This window comes from Cibotium barometz, chromosome 58 (genome assembly GCF_041138505.1).
Source record: "Cibotium barometz isolate CiBa-2024 chromosome 58, ASM4113850v1, whole genome shotgun sequence".
NCBI lineage: Eukaryota > Viridiplantae > Streptophyta > Polypodiopsida > Cyatheales > Cibotiaceae > Cibotium > Cibotium barometz.
Window position 1 is genome coordinate 36,499,004 of NC_141103.1, and position 18,034 is coordinate 36,517,037.

At 40.9% G+C, this 18,034-nt stretch overlaps 1 protein-coding gene across 3 annotated transcripts in view; it reads right to left on the minus strand.

Annotated features, from left to right (window-relative positions):
* Positions 1-8,944: 8,944 nt before the first annotated feature.
* Positions 8,945-18,034, minus strand: part of LOC147606229 (uncharacterized) — a 105,951-nt gene continuing 96,861 nt past the window's right edge. For all 3 annotated transcript variants that reach the window (XM_086792367.1, XM_086792369.1, XM_086792368.1), the window contains 4 exons: positions 10,431-10,509; positions 9,994-10,165; positions 9,756-9,836; positions 8,945-9,636 (listed from right to left, as the gene is read on the minus strand). In XM_086792367.1, the coding sequence (XP_086648493.1) occupies positions 9,429-9,636; positions 9,756-9,836; positions 9,994-10,165; positions 10,431-10,509 (540 nt within the window). In that variant the 3' untranslated portion in view covers positions 8,945-9,428. The remainder of the gene's footprint in view (positions 9,637-9,755; positions 9,837-9,993; positions 10,166-10,430; positions 10,510-18,034) is intronic.

Below are 18,034 nucleotides of genomic sequence, written 5' to 3' on the forward strand. Positions count from 1 at the left end.
TTCATGTGTTTTCTCTTCTTGATTTTGTAGAGTCTCACCCATTGAATCCCGTGGAGTCTCACCCATTGGAGCTCATGGTCCAATCTCGATTATGTAGTCTTTCCCATTTTCTTCTTGATTTCAAGATTTGTGCTCCAACCTTGGCATATGCAACAAATGTGAGGGTCACCTTGAACTATCCAACTAGATTGGTCTCTCCTTGATTGTGGGACTTCCTCCAAAATATCTAGAAGTTTATTAATAAGATCTTTAACATGAGGGTATTAACCTTATAATTAACATGAGGGTATTAATAAGATCTTTAACCTTATCATTTTATATATTCTTATGCCTTCAACTTATAAAAAATAGATAAGGAAAAATCGACTTTGATAAAACTTTTCTCTCTTAGAATAGATGAGTCAACCAACTTTGTTCCAAGTTCTTGGAAAAAGACGGGAAAAAGAAAAATCAAAAGAACAAGTTATACATGATATTTTTGGATCACCTTATGAGGAAGATTGTGATGGCTTTGAAATTAAAAGAGGAAGAGTCGAATGATGAAATGGAAGTTCTTGGTATGCCTAAGAATTTATTGCCTGATCGTGTAAAAGATTGTGCTGAAAGCAGAGAAAAGAAAGAGCTGTGAGAAAATTTTGAACGGAATGGTGTAGAAAGTATACCTTTCTTAGTTTAGTTGTTCCAAATAAAGACCAAAGGGAAAATGGTGTGAAAACTATAAGCTTAGGGGGCCATGGGGAAAGGGAAAGGGAAAGGGACGCAAAACAATGCAAATTAGTGAGAAAGCACATGAAGTCCAATGAGCATGTTTGGGCCAACGTGAGATATCATAGTGAGAGAGGGATAAAAATGCCAACAAATATGAAGGTAATGAATGTCGGGGGTCAATCTGATGGGAAAGACAGTCACTTAATTTGGTTGAAAGAAAATCTTTCAATTCCTAAGCCCAATAAGTTCAAAACTCATAAGCTCACACACTGAAATTGAATAGAGAATATATACATAGAAACACAAAAATTCACAGGCTCTCACTCGCTCACTTAGACAGTACACAATGAATAATGTTCAGACACTCTCTATTATTGTGCTCCTCAAACTAGTACAATGCTACTCTACCCAAAAACTCTATCTCTGATTGTTCTCTCTATCTCTACCTCCTAACTACTAAAACTGCTTGCTACATTACTATCTTGGAAGGACCTTCTTCTTGTCCCGCCAATTGGTTTCTCTGTTTACAAGAATAGGCTTGCAAGACTGCTACAATAGCATACATATGATTTTAATGAGAGTGCATGTGCATTATCGCATGTGCACAACCGTGTGTGCATTATTATCTACTGTCGGCCTATGTTCACCAGCTAGTTTTTCAAGTCCCACCAATATGCAGCTTCTGTCAAACGGACAACACCTAGCACACCGAGTGGCTTTGCACCATCTACGTAAGAGGTTGATCGAAAGGATTGATAGATAGGCAGGGGTTACCTAGCATTGCTTTAACAGGAGCCACCTTTTATTCTTCCACTAGTCCTTATCTGCTACTATCTAGGGATCACATCCTAATTCTCCCCTATTATCAACAGGGTTGTATTATATCAAAAACTCTATATGCATCAGCATGTACAGCTTGATAATTTAAAGAATGAAAGAATAATTTGGCAGATATATGTATCTACTTATTGCATTCCAAGCTACTACTACTGTAGAGCATCTCTATCTTCATCATGGATGTCTGGTTCAGCTTTGAACTCATCTTGCCCCCTATAGCTAGGCACCATCATTTAGGATCCGATGTGCTGAAGATCCGGAGGTTTGGGATGTGGTTATTATTTGTTGAGAAATTCATTTAGCTTGGAGGGGTTTATTGGCAAGTCCCATCCCTCTTCATCATACTACTATTTGAACTTAGAAAGTGAGTAGGCAACCTACTCTAGATTTTGTGATGTGGCCTTCAGTTGCTCTCTAATGACTGTCCTTGTTGCCTCGGCTTGGCCTCTTATAGATTCATTAATAGCTCTATTAGAGAATGTTTACTTGATTGGTTGTGGCAACTAGCGGACTTGATTATTTCAATTGTTCCTTGACTATCAGCAGCTCTTCGTGCAAATTCCATTGTTTGCTTTGCTCTTGAATTAGGTGTGTTCATACACGTTGCAACTCCAGTTCTCCTTCATTTGCTTTGGCTAGCCTCGTATCCCTTAATTTAATTTCTAAGTGTTTCTTCTTTACTGACTCAATCAGCTGTTCTTGTCTCTCCTGTTGCTTGCTGGCTTTCAACTCCTATTGGGTTTTCTGTAAAATTGGGAGGTAATCTTGGAGTTTTCTTTTTTTAAATGCGCAGCTATTGCAACTTCTTCGCGCTGATGGTTTCCTGTTGCTCTATTGTTGTGTCTGACTTCCATTAGGACCTTGTCTTTGGGGAGGTTTTCTTCTCCACAGCTTGCTCTTCTAGCTGAATTAGCTTTGCTTTTTGCTTGTATAGCTTTGCATAAGCCTGCATGAGTTCCTTGTCTGTGTTTTAAATACTTCCTCGATCTCTAGCATGGCCATCTATTTAGATGTGTTCTCATCTTGTTACACAAACATTTGTTTCTTTAAGATAATAATTTGCTCTTCTAGCTAATCTGGTGACATCTGATCGATGGCATAAGTAGTTCCAACTGTTATTTATTTTATGAGCTCGAGCTCATGTACTCATTCTTTCCCCTTGGCTAGTGCTAGCTTTGTTTTTTGCTATTCATTTTCTAGCTACCTTTTAAGTGTTGATATCTAATTTTGATGGTCCAACATTAGCTTATTGATCAACTAGCCGCTATAGCACTTTTGGGCTGATAGCTATTTCTGTACTAGTTTCAGCTTAATCTCTAGCTTCTTTTTCTTGTTTAGTTTCTCTATCAGCTTTTGTACTTTATTCCGTAGCTCCTTCACTTGCTCATTTGTTTTCGCATTTCCTCCAATGTCCGTGACTTTAGAGAGTATGGTGGTTATTGCTAAGCTTCCTCACTGGCTATGCAGGCATTGACCCTCTAACTCTACCTCCAACTTCATCTTTGTCTTGAGGGTGGAAGTGGTGGTAGCAGCAGATTGCATGTGGGAGTTAGCAGTACTATGTATTCTTTCAGTAGCTCTAAATTGTTCTCCCAACATGCTTTCTAAGAGGTTGTTAGTTCCTCTTCCCATGCGCCATCAATTCCATTGGCATTTGGACCACAAGGATGCCTTCCTCAGCCTCCATGGCCTCCTGTATCCATAGCTTGCCTTTTGCAAGGATTAATTCTTTGCAATCTTTTCCCGCTGCTATCTAAACATTGCGGATCATCTGGGTAGCATGGCCCACAATGCGGGGTGCTTTGTCGGCTCTGCTAAGTCACCTGATCTGCCTAATGTATCTTGCATTGGATCTTGTTCTTTATCCACATACCCTAGTTTTCTATTTTTTATATATTTCTAAACCACTTGAAGCTCAAAGACCACCATTTCCAACTCATCTCCTCTCCTCCACGGTCTTGTTGCTTCGTCCTGCAGTCTTCCAATGGTGTCTTGCTGCTACCTTAGCAATTCCTAATAAGTAGTAGCTTGTTGATTGTGTTGCTAAATCTGAGCTGACAGCTTTTAAACTTCCTCTTCAACCTGATCTACTCTAGTCAGTCTTTCTTCATTCTCCAACTTGTCCATGACATAGTTTTCTATGTTTTCTAATACTGTGAGAATATTCTGAGTGGTTGGGTCACTTCTCTGTATCATTCTGTTTAGCATGTTACAGTCTTGAGATGATGGTGGGTGATTGTTGGGTGGATTTCCTCCTATGTCGTCACATGTTGGTTTTTCTCTGCCAAGAGACAATCCTCTCATCACCAGATTTTTGCCTATGTCTTCAAATTGTTTCTTCTGATGTTCCTTGTTAGCTTGGGCCACCTTTTGCTTCTTTGCCTTGAGAGTGATGAGGTACTCAGACCAATCAAACTTTCTTTTATGAGCGTCTGTTTTGCTAGAGACAGCTTCTTGAGTCTTCTTTTCAACTCCACTTGAGGCCGCTTCCGTGTTACCCTTATTTTCTTCTTCAACTTCCACATCATAAGAGTCGGCCTGTGGGTTCGGCCTGTGGGTGATGCCTTCAGCAATAGGAAGGTTGAATGCTTTAACAATGTTTTTCGGTGTGACCGGCACTATCTTGTGCCCTTCCATCTTCATTGTGTTGCTCTTCGCGAACTCTGCTAGATGCACCTCTACTTCTAGGTTTTCCTATAGACTCGTCCAGTTCTTTTTTGTTGTGAAGTTGTAGAGTCCAACCTTCTGCAGCCACTCCTGCTCAAACATAGGATCCAACACGGCATTGTAGGGGTCAAAATCTACTTGCTTGTAGGGCCTAAGTCAAAATCTGCTTACAAGCTTGGGGAGTATTTCACCACTTAGTGTTTGCAACCTGAATCTCATTAAGCTTAATCGTTATGCTATCTCATAGGGACCCATCCAATGGATTTTGAGCTTACGTGGGTGTGGTCCGAGGTTTGAATTAAAGAGCAATACTTTATCTCCCTCCTAAAAGATCTTATGCTTAATGTTCCTGTCTACCTATTACTTTCTTCTTTTGTGAGTGATATCTGCCATCCATGCACTATGTAGTCTGGTTTCTTCCAACTGCATGAGATACTGCATCCGCTGGTTGATTGTTTCCTCCGAATAGCCTTTCACTAAGGGCTACTCTGAGGCTGGGGACAACATATTCCATTGGAACTACTTCCTCTAAGCCATAAACTAAAGAGAATGGGGTGAACCCAGTGCTTAACTGTGCTGTGCAAACTGCCTAGAGTGAAGAGTGTAGCTGTTTTAATTAATTGTCATTAGGAGGATCCGCTTTAGAAGTTGATTTGTAGATTCTACTAAAAAATTAGGAATAGTGGAGTAACCATAGACGATAAAAATCAACGCAAAGTTGGAGGAAGCAATGAAAAAATGAACTTCAAGACCTGCAGTCTAAAGATGTCTTTGCCTTGAGCTATACATGCATGCATGGCATTGACCCAAGTTTCTACCAACATAAGATAAACTTGAAGGTAGATACAGTTCCGATCAGGCAACAAAGGTACATAATGAATCCCAACTACACCAAGCAAGTCAAGGAGGAGATTGACAAGTTGCTGGTAGTGGGATTTATTCACCCACTTGAGAAGCAACTTGGCTAAGCCCAATAGTGATTGTGCCAAAGAAGAATGGGAAGCTAAGAGGTTGTGTAGATTACATGAAGCTAAATGTAGCTACCATACTGGACCCATTTCCATTGCCATGAGATGTATTCCATCCTGGATGGATTCAATGGGATACAATCGGGTCAGAATGGGAAGCTAAGAGGTTGTGTAGATTACATGAAGCTAAATGTAGCTACCATACTGGACCCATTTCCATTGCCATGAGATGTATTCCAATTCAATGGGATACAATCGGGTCAGAATGGGAAGCTAAGAGGTTGTGTAGATTACATGAAGCTAAATGTAGCTACCATACTGGACCCATTTCCATTGCCATGAGATGTATTCCATCCTGGATGGATTCAATGGGATACAATCGGGTCAGAATGGCACGTGAAGACATGGCGAAGACTGCATTCATCACAGAATGGGGAGCATTCATATCAAATGTCATGATCTTCGGACTCTGGAATGCACCCACAACATTCCAACGCACGATGAAATAAGAAATTTTTTATGATTATCTAACAGAATTCATGTGTGTTTGTGGATGACTTTACTGTCTTTGGGAAGTGTGTGGAGCATCTAAATTAGCTACGCCTATGCTTAGAAAGATGTTGGCAAATTAAGCTGAAGCTAAACCCAATGAAATATGCATTTACTATGAGAAGCGGAACACTGCTCGAACACACAGTGTCAAAAGATGGAATTGTTGTCGATCCGGCAAAGATTAAGATGATAAGAAAGCTGAATCCACCTCAAAACCAAACGGAGTGCAATAAATTCCTTGGCCAAATTAAATGGCACAACAGATTCCTCAGGTACCTTGCTGATATGGCACAACAACTATACAACCTCACAAAGAAGGGGGTGGAACTCCTTAGGTCAAAAGAGCGGGGTGGAACCCCTTAGGTCAAAAGAGCACAATTGGGCCTTCCAAAGTCTTAAGAGAATTCTTTCTAGGGCTTTCAACCATCAGAATGGGACAAGAAGTTCCATGTGCTCGTGTATGGATTGGACATAGCAATTAGAAGTGTGCCGGCCAGTTTTCAGGTCCCACCAGTCCACAGCTTCAATCGGGCAGTCAACAATGAAAGATAGATACAAGGCAAGAGTGGTCATAGTTATGAGACTGATGTGCTAAAGAGGGTTTAGCTATCAGAAGGTATGAAAATTTGTGTAGTTTAGCAAAAGCATTAGAGGTGGAAAGTATGCATGTGCAGCATGATTACTCTTCGTACACGAATATGATGGCACAGAAAGAGTTTGTATTCTCAATATCTTCATACTTGGAGAAAATTCAACTCCAAGAGCTATAGAAGTCCCTTCTATGCATTGATGGTAGATGAAACTACAAGCATCGGATTTGAAAAACATTTGATCATCTATGCATATTTTTTACCTATGGAGGGTAGAGGAATATCCAAAGTTGAATTTGCAATGTTAATTTTGGTACATGATGTGTTGACTGCAATTGGCCTTGACATGCAATGCTTAGTGGGAATAGCCCACTGATGGTCCCCCAAACAAAATATCATTGAAAATGATCGTTGCTTGAAGGTGAGTACTCTTGAAGCTTTGTAGTCTCTAAGATTTGGAAGCTTGTAAAAGCAAGTTGTATAATTTTTATTACTTCATGATTGAAGAATTATTGTTGGTACTACCTTTATTTGTAATAGATTAGATTACATATGGGATGAATAATGAGTTTTTCACACATGGCTGGTTGCAGCCACAACACAACAATGATCACAGGTCAAACAAAGCAAGTTCTTGACCTCAAGGTTTAAAGAATGCAAGTTGTAGTGTGCTTAGTGTGTACTAGTTTTGCCGGAATCAGCAAAATATATTTAAACAAGTTTTCATGCCCCATAGAGGTGAGTGTTGTGGATTCTATGTTGCAAAAATGCATGCTTTAATACAATTTGCATGGTGGGTTGCATTTACAGTAACAATGACAGCAGGCCAAAACACAGTAAGTTTTTTTGTTATATAATTACAGTACCAATGATAGGGTAAGTTCTTCATCTCATAGTTCAAAGAATGCAAGCTCTAGAATGCATTTTGTTTACTGGTTTTGCAGATCAACAGATGCCATGAGTTTTTGATCTCATGGTTCAAAGAACGCAAGTTTTAGAGTGTGTTTTGTCTATAGATTTTGTAGATCAACAAATACAATGGTTTTTGTTAGCTTCCAAACCATGAGTTTGAAACATGTGCCCATGCAGCATACATGCATGCAAGCACATGCACATGTTTCTCATACTCACTTACATGGAATAGATGTATGTATGTGTAGGAGTAGATGTGCATGACCACATGTTTGTGTCATACAAGTGTGCATGTGTGGAGAAAATCTGTAAGGAGGGCAACTTAACTTTCTGGTATCTTTTCAACCAAATCATTGCTATCAAAGTTTGTGTCATGCAAGTACGACACCCATGGGCATGATCAAATATTCTATGGCAGCCAGGATTGCCATATCTCTTTGAACATTTAAGTCAAGGTGTTTGTTAGGCTCTTCATATGGTGCCATAATTTGGTCATCTTTGGCTCGAGTGGATATTTCATGCAATTTCTCTAAAAACATCAAGTTTTCATGGTAGAAACTTGGATTGTTGCAGCTTTGTGATAGAAACTTGACATTCGCAAAATCATCCAAGAGCACTTCAAAATTGCCAAACCTCTGGTTTGCATTCGTGATCGCAAGTTTGCTCTAATCTTTTTGGTGAAGATAACCATGATGCCATGATGGTACATTTGACTAAAGAATGCATGCACACCTTTGTTTTAGTTTTTCTGGTTTTCTAATCCATGGGCTAATATCATTATATAAGCTTGCAAGAAATGATCTAAGTCTGCCATACCAACTAACTAGTTTATGTTTAAAATAAATACATATTAAAGCTAGTATGTTGTTTGATTGATGTACTGCAGGTATGCACTCATCTGAAGAAGCTGATTATGAGTTTGATGCCTGGGCAGCTTGCTCCCACTAATGCCATTCTACCATCTGCTCGCATTATATGTAACTATATATTCTTCTTTCCCTGTCTACGTGAGTTAAGGGATAGGCATTAAACAACTCAGTGCAAAAAAGAGTAGTAGTTTTTTAGCTATGGCCTGCATTCAATATAAACCCAATTGTAATGAAAACATGCAAAATAAAAAGAAAGATAACAAAACATTCCACCCACATTAAAAGAAGCAAGATTACAAGGGTCATTGGAACCTTCATCCGAGGTGCGAATCCAATGAATTATGCTCCTCATTATGCAACTACACATCGTGTAAGGCTGGTATGTGACTCATAGAGGTGCATGCATGTAGCCCATCAAAAGAATTTGTAGGTTGCATAACCTCACAAATAGGGGTATACACTTCTTTACTTAAATCTTCCATCAAAGAGCCAAGAACTTGAGCTTGTCAGAGCATGTAGACAAAAGCATGGAGAGCAATGTGTTATTTCATTGTGCTATGTCAAGCTTCCTGGGTTATTGTAGAATCTAGAGAAGCCCCGAAAAGTTTGTAAAAAATAATGATACCTCTCCACAATTCTCAATCAATTAAAGCCACAGTTCTTAATCAATGGAAGCCACAGTTCGGAGCCCAATTTCAATCCCACTAGGTGTTAAGTGTCCTCCTTATTGTTTGTACAGGCCTACTCAAATGTACTCGCCATTCTATTTTCCATTTTATATTCCTGATACTTAAATCTACAACACTAATCAACTAGCTTTTAAAAAGAAAACAAATCAAAGTTGCATGGCAAATGGTCGTTAATCACTTCAGAAAGCTGAAAAATCAATAGCCTTTCATGATACATGAACATGTCACGAGTCAGAGAATGTGGTATAATAAACGTATCAAATTTGGGAGTGTTGCTCATGCAATGCCTTAAATGCAATTTACCTTCCCTTTTCTTTGGCAAGAGTGAGGATTCTATTTCTGTCAGTCACCATGCTAGGCTAGCAGCATTTGCCTTAGAATCTCAAAGTTCATTAAGCATTGGGAGCCCGACCTGCTTAACAACACATTTAAAGACTATTATGTATTCCCTTTCTGATCATGGGGTGTAATCATCACCCAAAAAGCAAAGAACCTTTGCTCCAAGCACTTCAATTAGGGTATCGTGGAGGCATTTTATATCTTCTTCGTATCCCAACAGGCATGCATGTGACAAAACATGGCATGTGCAATGTCAATGGTAGCCTCCAAAGTGTAGCTAACCTAGTAAGGAAAACTCTAACTTGTTGCAAACAAGGGTAGATCATAGTGCTTCTGAGACCGCTTGTGTCTGTCTCCCCAAATAGGAATCTCCGAAGGAATATTAAGAGGTGGTGCATCAGCAGGAGGTGGCTTGGTTTTCTTGTTTTGATAAGATTCTCCAAGGTTACCCCTGCAATTTGAGGCACCACAGCGACATTTTACGGTTGGGCCAAATTGAACAAACCTGTTACACACAACAGTGCAGTTCGGAAAGCCATATGAGACAAGGTGGATGTGCATTTACTATGGATTAGAAAGGATAGATTGTGTTTTCTTATTGCTGTCATACGTAAAGTTGCTCACCGGTAGTCATATGTCAAAGCCTCACCATCTTTGATGTCTCGTACAGCAAATATACCTACCCTGATCTCTCCATCAACTCTCCTTTAACATATCAAAAAATTGAACTCAAAGCTAGACCATGAAATTGCAATCACATACTCTTATCATGTTGAAAAAACGCACATTTTGATTAAGGGCATAAGCATGTTAATGATATGGATAATATGATAGGAACAACAGGACACAAATGGGGACAAACCACTTCTCAAGGTTGCAATTCGGATCACAGCTGTGGTTTACAAAGCGAGATGGGTTTCCTTTGAAAGTGGCATCAATGATGAAATCCTTTCCGATTTCGCACATGTAGAAGTTGTGGTCCCCTCTTTCTTTCATTGTCCAGAGACGCTCTTCACACATGGCTTCATTTATGACTGTATAGACAATTCAACCATAAATAAAAAGAGTTTATTATATTGCACTACTACTATAATTACATGTTCGTGGAAGTATACAACTTAACAGGCATGTTAGAGAAGAAAGCATAACATTCAATGATCTCCGGATACCTCTTCGAAGGATGACTCTCAATAGTCTATGGAAAGGACAAAAACAGCGATTGAGGACCCAATTATGCAAGTACATGTCTATGTATGAGAGTCTATGTTTAGAAAGAGAGAACAGGAAAGAAAGAGGTACCTTCTCCTACATACTCGATGATAAAATCTCCCTTCGTTATCGCCTCAATTGTCTGAACACCCCAGCCACACATCAATGTCTGCAGTTCCATAACACAAAATCAGTGGCATCGTAATGCTGAATATAATCAAGCAAAATGGAGTAAATATACAGACATGCAGAAGCCGTTTGTGCCCCATCACATTCAAGAGATGGCTGTGGGCATTAGAAGTCAAATACTGCAAGATAAGAAGACAAAAAAGGTGCCAGCTACAAGAATACTTACATTTCTACAATTTTTATAAAAATTTTCTAATTTTTAGGATATTTTTTGAGCATTTTTATGGTAAAATGGACATTTTTTATGCATTTTTGCAAGTTTCTCACAAGCATATTAGCAAAATTTTACTGATTTTCAGCTGAAAATCAGTGGGGGCAGCATGTTGATGCATCGGGTTCTCTCCCGTGTGTGGCATAATTTCTCTCTCTCTCATCGAAATTTTCTCTTCCGTGTGGGAACACCCCTTATGTGGGTAGTAAATAGATTGTGAATAAAACATGATTAGTAGTTAAACATGATTATTAGATAATCATGATAAATGCTTAATCTCTCTGTTTAACAAAGAAGTTCAAAAGAGGTGCCAGCTACAAGTCTATACATGTCTAGCTTGTAAAGATCTTTCAACCTCCATAGCTTAGGACATTCAACAATACTTTGTATGGAAGTTGCCTTAAGGGCCTTACTCTCCCCACGGGAGATGCAGGATTATCCATATACAAATGCCATAACAAAACCCAACACGAGGCAACTGAGCTGGAACACAGGCTGTAGAAAAGTTGAACCAACAATATAATCCATTTTTTTTAAAGCCATATTAGAATCACTATCTCTCCATACAGAGGCCAAGAGGTTCATTGTTCATCTCACCATGCATGTGGATTCATGTTGGGATTGTGAGAGGGCAATTCAATGAACACTCCACCATACATGTGGATTCGTGTTGAAATTATGGAGTGAGTGTTTCATTGTTTCCACACCATGCTTGTTGATTAGAGTTGCGATTGGATAGGAGAACATGGGAACTGTTGGGATTGGGAGAAAGGATTGCTAGAACTATGGAGAACTAGCTTTTCTGTCACCACGGTTTGTTCTCTTGAATGGCACCGGTTTGTGTGCATAGCACATGTTTCTGTGCGAGGCACTAGTTTCTTGTGCATGGCACTTATTTAAGTGTCTTAGCACTTGGTTCGTGATTTTCATTGGCATATGATTATCTCATTAATATTGGTGATTGAGACACAATTGGCTCTTGTGCCTGTGTCTAGCATATCTTCCATGGAATTCTCCCCCATTTATTTTGGGACATGATTTTGATATTAGTATTATGGAGACTTATTTAGTCTCATCCATTTCTTTGGGACATGGATTCTTTAGTTATATTGGATTTTTGAGATTGTCTTGTCTCGCCCACTTATGGGACATGATAATATCTTGAATATATGGCTTGAAGCTTAAAGTTGTGGAGAACTTTCAAGAAGTTGGGGAGGATGTCACCAGCCTGGACATTTGCCAGAACGAAAGGAGTTTGGTGGACTCCATGATGTCTATATATTTGGAAAGTACAAGCTTTGGGAATGGGAGCTTATCCTAGAATACAAAGGACCACACTCCTATAATTTAGGAGAGTTGCTATTTTTGGTCTGACTGCGATAGAAATTCTGTTTGCGTCATTGCTATTTTTGGTCTGACTACGATAGAAATTCTGTTTGCGTCATTGCATCTCGAATTGAGCAGATACCAAGAGTTGGCAAAGTGCCTATGACAAAATGTCTACCAGTTGGCATATTTTTAGAGATAATGGTTATGGAAAGACCCATCTCTTAGATTAAGACATGTGGCAAGAAAGTTGACCAAAGTGAGACAAGTGGCCTGACACTTGTTACAAAGTGGATCAAAGTGAGACAAGTGGCCTCACACTTGTAACATCATCCAAAAAATCTGGCAAGGTAGATTGGTATTGTACACTTGATTGGTAGGATGACAGATGATCCCACTGTGTCAATCTCCTAGTACATGGGATCATCTGTCTCAAAGAAGGGTACCTATGCACCTGCGGTGCGGGCATTGAAGTCTCCAGCCACCACGAGGATGTTCCCTAGATTGGAAAACTTCTTAATGTCATTATAAAGGGACAAGTATGGGGACTCTCCATGGGTGGCATATTTAGAAGTGGAGGGTGCAAAGAAGCACCTTGCAAGGTAGATGTCTCGGGCCCTCTCTGTTTGGATCCTCACCCACAAAAACCGTGCAGCCTCATCTCGTCCTACCACCTGTATCACATGTTGAAGCTCCTTCCTATATAGTTAAGCCACCCCTCCCGACCCCCGGGTACCCCCTATTGTGCGTGGGTGTGGGCGATGAACAGACTTCCATCTCTATCCTCTCACCTCTAGAAACCGACTCCCCTGGCACTGATGTGTCTCTATGTATAAGACCAAGTCTCTCCCTCTAAATGTCACCTCGAACAGACCTGCCTTCCAGGCATCCAAGATGTGTGGCATGCACTCCCTCCTATGTGCCACGTGCTAGTGTGAGATCGTCTTCGAGGTAGGTCTTTTCTCCTCATAGTGCCCGCCTTTTGGTAAGGAATGCTTGCCTCGCCTCCAACCCCGCAAACTTGAGGATGAGTGTGTGTTCCTTGGTGGTGTCTTTGCCCACCCTCCATGCCTTGACGAAGGGGATATCGACAATTTTCAGCTTTCTGCATAGTGCTATGGCGTCATCTTTCAACGAGGCTTCTTCCCTCCATCCCACCACTCCCACATTCAATGCCCTAATCTTCCGTCTTTTCTCCTCTTTGAGCGTGTCATTGTTGATGTTTGGGGATGATGGTGCGTTCCGTTGCTTTTTGGCAAACCTCAATCCAACTGCCCGCTTCTTCCACTTGTTTCTATGTCTTCTTAATCACCTCGGCCCATGTGGTTGCCTTGTTTGCCTTCTTCTCCTCTTGTTCCTAGAGGGTCTTCATTTGCTCTCTAAGTGTATTCAGCTCATCATTGACGGATAGTTGAATTTCTCCTTCTTCGAATTGAGTACGTGCCCTCAAGGTCTCATTTTCCACTTCAAGGGTGGCCACTTCGGCCTCCAGCTCCGTGATTAGTGAGGTGTAGTGGCTGGTTTTTGCGTCCAACATTTGGACCATTTCCTCCTGCGTCTTGCTTAGCTGAGTTGCCATGTATGCCTGCATGTCTGCCTTCCACGTATCCATCTCCTTTTGCATGGAGGCACGCAACTCACACCTAAGGTCATCACTATCCTTGTTCTCCCCGAGCTTCTTTTGTAGGTGCTCAATGTTCGTATCCTGCATTTTGCATACTTCTCTCACGTGGTCAGGCATGTTTTGATATGGGAGCCGTCGATCTTCCGTGTGCTCGCTCAAATCGAGCTGTAGTTCCTCCCCTTCTCACCTCTAGTCCTTGTTGGCGACGAGCTGTCCATGTTGGACTGAAGGGGTCCCCCTTCTGGTACTGATTTTGAGAGAGAGAGAGAGAGAGAGAGAGAGAGAGAGAGAGAGAGAGAGATGCAGGCGAGTGGGGAAAGGGGGGCGAAGAGAGAGAAAGCTGCAGGCAACGAAGAGGAAGAAAGATGCAACGGGTGGGGAAAGGGGGGCGAAGACTGAGAAAGATGCAGGAGGGCGAAGAAATGAAATGAAATGAAATGTTATATTAACGTCTTCAAAAGGCCATAATGACCTATGAGACCAAAAAGTTACATCATGGTGGATCTGATACAATGTCTGGATAAAAAACCAGAAATTGAAAAAATAAAGATGATACTACTGGCACCTAGAAAATGAAACTGGAACTGGAAGGTAAACAAAAACCCTTATAGGATGTGAATATAGTGAGGGAGGGAGGGGAGGGGGGGGGGGGGGGGGTACGCTATGGAGGTGAGTGGAGTACAGTGAGGGGATACAATATCATGTGGGACGGGGGGTACACTATGGAGGTGCCTCCATCACATAATATGTGCCACATCGGACGTTGGCGGATCTCCTCAGTATGTGGTCAGCACCCTGCCTGGGTGTCCCGCATGTCTCGCAAGAATAATCCGAATCCGCCGCTGCAACCTCCGTCTATGCTCGGATGCCCTCCTCCGTAGTCGTGGGCGTCTGGACCACCCAAGCTCAATCGCACGATCAATCAGTGTACCGCTGGTGTGGGCGGTATCCATGTCCTGCTACTGTTGTGGTCCATCTGGCGCAGTGATGGCTGGACTAAAGAAGTCTATAATGTGCCTCTCTGAGTCTGGCTCTCTGTGCGCCTAAGCAGGCTATCTCTATATCTCCGCAGCTCAAGCAAGAACAATCCCAAACACCTCTGGTCTTGGTACCCCGTGACTCTGGAAAGTGGTCCAAAACCCTCACTGAATAACAGTGGAAACGACCACGTATCTCATAGTATGCAGTACAATGGCATATATAATGCAGCTCTGTCTCTGGCTCCCCATGGCATACTCGACATATCCTGGCCTCAACTAGTATACCTCTATATCGGCCAATCTCAATCTCAAGCTGGTGTGAGGATGTGCGAATCTGACCAATAGCACATCGTACTGCATAAGACAAGTGTACATCCATGTAACTGGGTCTGATCACAAAACCATCTGCTGCTGTGAGCCGAAGAAAATGCTCTCTGTAGAAAGCCATCTGTAGAAGAGAGAGAGAGAGAGAGAGAGAGAGAGAGAGAGAGAGAGAAGTATTGAGAGAAGACACCACACGAGGGGTCGAAATAGACTTGGACCCACCCCTCCCCTTCGAGTTATATTAGATAAAACTCCTTGGAGGAGTCTTGATTACAAGTTCTTAGAGCTAGAGAGCTCTCTTGTCTTTTTACATGTCTCAACAATGAGAGAATGCTGAATTTATACTTCTTGCATAAACGCACTTGAGAAAAGTGCTTTAAAACTCACTTATAGTCCCAAAAGCATCTTTTTAATAATGAAAGCTGTTCTCTTTTTAGTTTTGCATCATATGGCATAAGCCAGGTACGTTTAAAATATGTAAGGCGACCTTGTGCTACTTTCCTGCCACGTGGCAGTGCCAAGCCACATCATCAGCACCACGTCACTTTTTTCAAAACTTTTTATTTTTAAAAAAAAAACTTCCTTTTTTTCATTTGTTGCTTTTCACATCTCAACAACCTGTATTTTGATGCTTCAGTGACATCCCTCCAACTTATTAAACATTTATCCTTAATTGTTAGGTCTTTCTCTTCTCTACTTTTTTTGTGGACTTAGCTCTTCTCTCTCTAGCTCTTGAGACATGGTTCTTAATGCAAAATGAAGAGATCTTTTTGATTCTACAAGTGCTAATATTATAACATTATTTTAGAATCTTTTTCTAGAGAGAGAGAGAAGTGAGAGAAACCCCTTAAGGGACAAAATGGAGAGTCCATATTTCTCCTAATGTGATGCTCTTACCTATGTACCGCTTCCTTCCTTGCTTGTTCTTGCCTCTTGCTTGCCTCCTTCGCTCTCATGTAAACTGGATCTCTGATACCATAAAGAGAATGTGGGGGGGAGAGGGAGAGCTTACGTTACTTGCAAGCCAACACACACACACACACACACACACACACAAGAGAGTGCAAAACACAAGAGAGAGAGAGATGCATGGTTGAATTTTCTTCTATCTTCTTCTCTTCACTACAACCATATAACTAAAAGATAAGAGTACATACATAAAGGGAAAGTACTCTCCTACATATAATGGTCAGTCCATAGTGTGAATTTGACTATATGAGTTGGCAGTATAACTATGCCATAACTTTAGTACTCCAAAGTGGCTATCACATAGCCTGTCATCTATTGGCGGCATATCAACCATAAGCTCACCAACCATGCCAGTGGCATAAGTGCAAAAGCTATCACCCACGCAGTCATCAATGTCCAGTAACACTAGTTAAGCTTGATATCTCAACATTGTCATACCACACAAGATACGTAACTTTTACTCTCTCTTCCTATTTGAATGTTCAAATTTCAGGCATGGGCAAATATTTACTCCATCCTACTGGCTAGTAGTTATTTGATTCCCTTTGCTCCCACCCCTTGCACCTCTAGAGTCACCCTTAGGCAAGAGTTTCCCAACATGATTCTCTTCTTGTCAAGATCAACACGCACCCGTTATATGTCAAAAGATGCAAACACGTGCACACATGCTCGTCCTTGGATTTTACCAAGCGTCCCTACCCCTTGGCACATATACACAAATATGCTCACAAGCATAAATCAAATAAACAAATGAATGCACAAACATTTCCTTGGTTTTGACACCAATTTCTTGGTTTTTACACCAATTCCTATTGTAGTCCAACTACCCATGTCAATGTTTGACTATAGTAGACTAACAGTATTCATATCCATGTACCTAAGTTCTGATTTCCTTCATTGATAAACAGTGTCTCCATGAGATGGCTAGTCCCATGACTCTTGTACAAAAGACTTAGTGTTGTTCAATCTCAAAGCTGCTCCTTTTGGATACAACTTGGACAACAACCCTCGAATTCTAGAATACTCAATTCCTTGCAGTGGAATATAAACCTTGTGCATTCTCCTTTGTTTCTAGTTCCTTAGATGTCAAAATGCTCCTCGACTTTTAATCAATTGTCGTCAACTAAAAAGCTTCCTGATATGCTAGCAAAACTTGTGGATACGTCGCAAAGAAGTTCTCATCCACCCACTTGGCATCCATAGCCGAATAATTCTTGAACTTAACAAGGTACTTTTTAGTAACCTTGCCATGCAATCCCCTTCTTTCCTTATGAAAGATAAACTTTGTCTAGTTAAAGAACTTGCTCTAGCTTTTCAACTTTTGGTGGATCCTCGTTCACTGGTTCCAAAGGTTCAGACCCTTCTAAGTTCTTAGGAGACTCACGTGAAAAGCATTGTGAATCCTCTAATGATCGAGTGCTATGCTTATTTACAAGCTTTTTTCTGCTTAGCCCTTGATCTCTATATGGTTGTCCGCACCTATGCAAAAGCCGTATCCAAATCTCTCACATACCCATCTACCATTCCATGTTCTGCGTTCAGCTCCAAGCATATGAGTTCTTCCAGTGGAATTAAATTCAGGAGATGGAGCATTATTAAAATCTCCACAAAGGAATGCATTATGGAGCCAGGGATGAGCCAACATTTGTGACCATATATTTGCCCTGTCAGCTGAGCTTTGTGGTGCATAAACTGCTGCAAATTCATAAATTTGTCCATACAATAAACATTGAATGACCATCCATCTGCCAGCAGAATCATTGTAGGCCAACATTGGTTGCAGATCATGCTTAACAAGCATAAAAACTCCCGAGTAATGCTGAGTGCCCGCATAAAATATATCATAACCAGCAAAGTGACCTGATTGACCCACTAAGGTATGCTGATTGTGTTCTTGCACACACACCAGATGAGGTTGCATTTTATGTACATAGTGCCAAAACAACCTAAATTTACTTGGATCACAAAGTCCTCTAATATTGCACGAAAGACATTTTATTGGAGCATCAAACATCAAATCTGTACAAAGGTATATACAGTGAACAGCCAACAAAATCAATGCTGCATAACA